This window comes from Mustela lutreola, chromosome 7 (genome assembly GCF_030435805.1).
Source record: "Mustela lutreola isolate mMusLut2 chromosome 7, mMusLut2.pri, whole genome shotgun sequence".
Lineage (NCBI taxonomy): Eukaryota > Metazoa > Chordata > Mammalia > Carnivora > Mustelidae > Mustela > Mustela lutreola.
Window position 1 is genome coordinate 6,268,908 of NC_081296.1, and position 6,000 is coordinate 6,274,907.

General features: G+C 62.2%; 1 protein-coding gene across 1 annotated transcript in view; it reads right to left on the reverse strand.

Moving 5' to 3' along the window:
* The window catches only part of ADAMTSL3 (ADAMTS like 3), a 339,850-nt gene extending 337,673 nt beyond the window's left edge, over window positions 1–2,177 (reverse strand). Inside the window, exons 1-2 of the mRNA XM_059179851.1 lie at window positions 1,712–2,177; window positions 190–290 (exon numbers count right to left, since the gene is read on the reverse strand). Of these exons, the coding sequence (XP_059035834.1) occupies window positions 190–258 (69 nt within the window). The 5' untranslated portion in view covers window positions 259–290; window positions 1,712–2,177. The remainder of the gene's footprint in view (window positions 1–189; window positions 291–1,711) is intronic.
* Window positions 2,178–6,000: the final 3,823 nt, after the last annotated feature.

Genomic DNA, 6,000 nt, shown 5'->3' on the forward strand with positions numbered 1-6,000 from the left:
GAGGACCCAAGGAATTTGAATCATTCTTATAGCTAAGACAACCAGAAATACCGTTTGCTGGAGGTAAAAGAGAAAACCAGATGCTCTTGGCACAGGATTAATACAAGTCATACCACATCTTAGGTGATCTAGAATAATGCTCCTAAGCAAGCAGAGGAGCGTGTGCCCTTCTTCTTCCCTCGATATTACCTGCAGGAGGGCAGAGTGCATGAAGACCGTCCATATCAGCAGCCACCAGGAGCTCTGCCAGGAAGCCATGGGGTCTGGTCTCCTGGGGGTCTCTCTTGAGCCTACAAAAGAAGAAAATGTTGGCTTTCAACCAACTCTGCCCCCAGCGGCAGCACCCATGACTTAAGAGACCAGTCAGAGGGAGGGATTCTGAACCTCCCATAATGTCTTGGAAAGGTCTGTGTAGGTCCAGGATGGGACTACCTACTACAGGGCGCAGATGGGTCCACATCAAGGTGAGGAGGGCAGCTGGACCCGCCTGCCATGTGCAGCCCACACCTCCAGGCCTTCTGAAGCTGAGAGGTCTCCACACCAGCCACTTTCCAGCTCGTGTGTCAGCAGCAGGGTGTGGCTACTGGCAACTGACTCAGGAAGCCAGTGTGGAGCCAAGGGTTAGGGCACCTGCCAGCTTCTTCGACTTCAGGCAAAAATGGATCTGAGACCAACTAAGCCAGCCCGGAGAGGGGAAGGGACCTGCCTAAGGTCACACAGCAAGATGGTGACTGTTCCGGGACTGGAACGCAGGTCTTCTGACAGTTTAAGGCTTTCCCCAGCAGATGATACCATGTCCTGTCCGAACCGCAGACTGCAGCCGGAGAGGTCTGAGAGCTGAGTCCGGGGGGCTTCAGAGGGCACAGCCTCAGCGCTGGCCCAACACAACCTCCCAAAAGTAGGTGAGGGCGAGCCAGCGGAGGCCCCCTGAGCCCAGGAGGGCCGCGGGGGGGTTTCTGCCGAGTTCTCCTGACAATTTACAGGGAAATCAGTATGAGTCTGGACTGGAAAAGCCGAGGTCACACTCGCCTCTCGCTTCGCCTCGCGGGCGCCTTGGCGGAGCCGGTGTCCGGGGGCGGGTCGGTGGCTTCGCTCCATCTGGAGAAAGCATTAAGGGCCTGGCCTAATGCGATCCGCAAATGTGCTGCTGTTTCCGACCTGAGGCGGCGACTCCGGGCCGAAGGGAGGCGGCCGGTGCCGGGCCCACGCACCGCGCGTCCCCTCGCCGGCTCGGCCCCGGCCGCCCCGCCGCACACCCAGCCCGCTGCCCGCTGCCCCGCGGCGTCTCCTCCCGCGTCCGCGCGTCCCCGGCACCCTGTGCCCGCTCTCCCCGCGGGCGCGTCGCCTGGGCCCCTGGCGCCTCAGGCTCTCGGGACCCACCGGCCGGGCGGCGGGACCTTCCGACGCTCCCGGTTCCCGGCTCCCGGCCGCTGTCAGCCCGTTCTCCGCCCGGGAAGCCCAAGCCCGAGAGCCCCCGCTCTCCGGGGCTCCCCCACAAGGAAGAGCGCCCCCCGCGCGCGGAGAGCCCCGCACACGTCCCTCCGCGAACGCCCCCGGGCCCCACGGAGCGCTGCGAGGGGAGCGCCCCGGTCCTGGAGGACCCCGGGACCCGCAGAGAAACCCCCTCCCGCTCCGCGTCCCCCAGCCCTGCTCGGCGGCCACGGCCCCGCGTCGTCCTTCCCCGACCTCGCGCGGAGCTCGCGGCACCCACCTTGCGCCGCGGACGCTTCTGGGACGTGCGGCCCGGGCGGCGCGGGCCCGGCGCGCGCGGCGGAGAGGCGGGCGGGAGCGGCCCCGTCAACACCTCGTGCGGAATCCGGCCCCAGGACGTTCCCCGACGCCGGCCTCCCGCCCGCGGCGCCGCAGTCGCCGCCGCCGCCGAGCAGTTAAATGGGGCTGGGACGGGGGCCGCCCCGCCTCTCCCGCCCCCTCCGGGCGCCGAGCGCGGCGCGGGCTGGGACCCAGCGGCGGAGGGCGCGCGCCGCCACCTGCACCGCCCGGCAAGTGCACGGCGCGCCCGGCCGCCCTCCTCCGCCCGAGCCGGGGGGCGCCGGGGCGCGAGGGGAGCGCGTGAGGGGCCGGGCCCGGGCCGCTCGGAGCGCGCGGGGCCTCGGCGACGGCGAGACGCGGCTGGAACGCTCCTCCGCCCGCTTCCTGGAAGCCACTCCTCGCCCTGGGCCGGCCGCCAGGCGTGGTGCCAAGAGCCGGGATTGCCGACGCCGCCACCGCCGCCGCCGGCAGGCGCGCTGGGGAGAGGCGGCCGCGGCCGCGCGAGCCAGCCCGGGGCGCCCCGCCTCAGTCGGAGCCGGGAGGGGGGCTGCCGCCGCCCCCCACCGCCCCGAGCCTCCAGCCGCCCTTCCCGGGCCCGCCCGGCGGCCACACCGAGGGCTGTCCGGAGCCACCGGCTCGTGCCCGCGGGCCTCAGCTGCCCCCGGACCTGAGAGGAGTCAGGCCCCCCTCCCGGCCCGCGCCCCTCGGTCCCGGGGGAGACCCCGCGCCCCGCGCAGACCTGGCACCGCCGCCGACTCCTGGGCGCGCTCGCCGCACGGACGTCCGGCTGCCACGGGCCACGAGCGGCCGAATAGGGTCACCCCCAGCCAGGTACCGGCAGCCACTTATGGGAGCTGGGCTTGCTTGAACCGCGCTGACGATGAGGGGCCAGGCCCGGGGTTAAGGGTAAAGGGGTGTCAAGACCGGGAACAGGGGTGACTTTCCTTGTGGACTCCTGGAAGTGAAGGGAATTAGACACAATGTTCGTCCCTGGCGTTGGCCTCATCACGAAGGTATCAAGGCAGGGGCCGGGCATTGCTCGGAAAGGCTGCCTTGGGCCCCCACCTAAGTGCGACCACGGACTCATTTCCTTGGGGGCCCGAGCGTGCCAGCCACTGTGCTGAGCTCTTCCGGGCCCAACGGGGTTGGTTAGGATCCTGATTCCCACTTCACAGCGAGGAAGCCCAGGGGATCAATACATTGCACGCAGTGAGTTGCAAAGCCGGGACTGAAGCTGGTGAACTCTGCTGTTCGTCCCTGAGGTTCATCTCCCGCCTGTTCTGTAGTTGGTACACTCAGATGGGGGTAGAGCTTTACAGAGGGGAGCTGACCCCCTGTCTGCCTCCGCCCCACTGTCTTACCTTCCTGGCCCTCGGGTCTCCTCTGGCTTAGAGGAGGATCTGCAGACTGTCTCCGCACTCCATGTGAGATGGCTGGAATCTCATGGTGAAATGAGCAGAGGACATTCAGGGTCAAGAGGGCAGAGAGGACCAGGACGCAGTGGGACACGACTCAGTCTGGGGCAGGAGAGCTGGGCAGAACCACAGAAAACGCACTTACCTACAGTTCTTGTAGTTATGATCTTAGGAGGTCAAGGGAACGGTGAAGCTGGCAGTCGCGAACTCTGAAATGCAGAATTAGGTCCCTGCCAGCCCTGGGTCACTTCCGCCAACCAATCAATACACAACCTCATTTTATCTGTGGTTCTCATTAAAACATCTACTATCTTTTCACGAACATTGAGCCCACAACCACCAGCGGCACAAGTCCTTGCCCAGTGCCCCGCATCGAGCTTGAGGATTTGCTCTGGAGGACACATCGCTCACAGCCACTGCTTAGGACCTCCAGCCAGGCCTCCAGCACGGCTCTTGGAGGCCCTGTTAAACAGCAAAATCGCCAAAAAAGAAGACTGAAATGTAAAAAGTGGCACTGCATTGACCCTAAAAGGACACTGGTTTACAGCGTGAAAGCCGACACGGGAAGGCAGAGGCGCGCCTCCCTGTTGTCCACCTTCACGGGGAACGTGCGTATCAGGCGATTCACAGTTTCCACCATGAAAACATTGCAAGTATCGATTTGCAGATTCCAAATAAATCTTTGCAAGGAGGTGAATTCACAAACACAGAAGCTGCAAATAATGAGGACGGACTGTAGGTGCTTCTCATATCAGAACACCGTTCCAGAACATCTGCGGGGCACCAGGCACTGTTCTGGGCCCGTCACCTGCACCAGCCTAAGGGGGAGGCATTGTTTTTATTCCGCTTTACAAATGAGGAGACTGCTGCAGAAAGGTTGACCCGCAGGTTCTTAGCAACTAGAATGTGCCAGTTCTCACGTCATTCATATTCTAAAACCAGCCCAGTGTTTCACAGAGTCTGTTGCCAGAAGCTCATGAATATTCAAGATGAAATGGAGAATTCAAAGAGATATTATGCCCCATGCAGCTGGGGTGAGCTGAGCTGACCGTGCCCGCACGCAGTTCAGGAAAGCACCACGAAGACCTCTGGAGCAGAAGGTGTGCTGGGAACGCTGGAGCCTCTGTGCTCCAGGGACTCCTGCCTCCACAGGACTCCCTGCCTCATTTTACCCTGGGCACTCGTGATTCCTGCGCCCGCCTCCGGGGAGCGCCCGCACCAAGTGTGGAGGCCGGGCTGAGCCTCTCTCTCCCAGGGGCTACACCTCCTATAGGGCCAATCCCTTAAGAAACAGGTGATCAGGAGTGAAAAGGAAGAGAGCAAACTTCCCCAGCTCCCCGAGGCAGTGCTGCCTGCCTCTCTCTCCAGCGGATCAAGCGGTCCTGTTTGTGACTCCAGCACTGGGAGTGTGGGTGACGAAGAGCCACGAAGGGCAGACTCCTCTTAGGGAGGGGCTGGCCGGACCTCGCAGGCCCTATTCCCGGGTTCCCACCTAACTACCCCCATTAGGACTCTCCTTCACCACTTTGCCCAAAGTGTGGACACAAAACCTTCCCTTAGTCCCGCATCCACGCTCCCCTCCGCCCTGCACCCCCGCCACTCAGCTCTGGCCCACATGTTTGAACAAGACATTGCCAAAGATTGGGAAAAATCTGGGGAGTGGGAAGAACAGAAGAGAATGAGCCCCCAGAAGACAATCTTGGATTGGGCTGCTGAGCACGGAGATGCCCACCCAATCTATCTCCCAAGGCTCAGGACCTAGGCTACCCCCCCCCACCCCACCCCCAAGAGAATCCTCACTGCCTGAGGATAGGGCGGCGTTATCAACCCTGAGAGGTCTGAGAAACCGAGTTCCATTTCCTCCCGAGGATGCATCCTCTTGCGTTCCGGTTTCCGTTACCAGCCACGGGTCTGCTTCTTCCCTGAAGAGCTTCGGGGATTCCCACCTGTACTCCCAGCATCGCCTACTAACCCCAGCCACAGGCGGGCAAGCGCAGCAATGCATCATTCGTGTGCCAGGCGCAGACAGAGGACCAGGGAGGACCAGGGACGGTACTGTGGGTGATGCAGGTGTGGGAGTAGGTGTGCATTTTACCCTTAGACAGACAGGACGTCCTTTCCCGGCCTCAGCCTGAATTTGTTCTTGATACAGAATTGCTCCTTCTGCTTGCAGGACTTGTGAGATGGGTTTGAGAAGGCACAAAGCCTGCGCTCTCAGCCAAAGCCACCAGGAGACAAGAGGCCGGGGCGCGCTAGGTGAGCACGGTGTCCCAGGGCTGCGAGATAGTCAAGAGGGTGTCCTTACGGAAGAAAACGGGGGAAGGGAGTCGAGAGCAGGACAGGAAAGGGGAAGAGCAGGACGAGCCCGGGGCCCAGGTGCTGTCTCGCCTTTGCTTGATTGTTAAGGTCCCTGGAGCAGGAGATCCTGCCGCAGACTTGGCCAGTCTTAAGGCAACAGGCCTGGACTGTGGTATCCACGTGCCAGTGAGGCCTGGCCACCCCTGGACTTGGGTGGTGGGTGTGACCTCCCAGGCAGCTCCCATAAACCAGAGACAGCACTTCAGAGAAGCCCTAAGGGGTGACCCCTTGATAGCCATGCTCCCTTCAGCTGGGGCACGGGTGCACCTGCCAATACTGGGGGTCTGGACAGGGCGTCCACATTGACAGCATCAGCTGCACCTGATTTTAAGGTCTCCTTAGCTCTATATGGGAAACATGCTCCGCTGGTGATTATAGTTTTCTGCCTGTCCAGGATGGGGTCCCTCTTTGGAACAGAAATTTGCTTTATAAAATGTGTTCAAGTATTCTGCCTCCT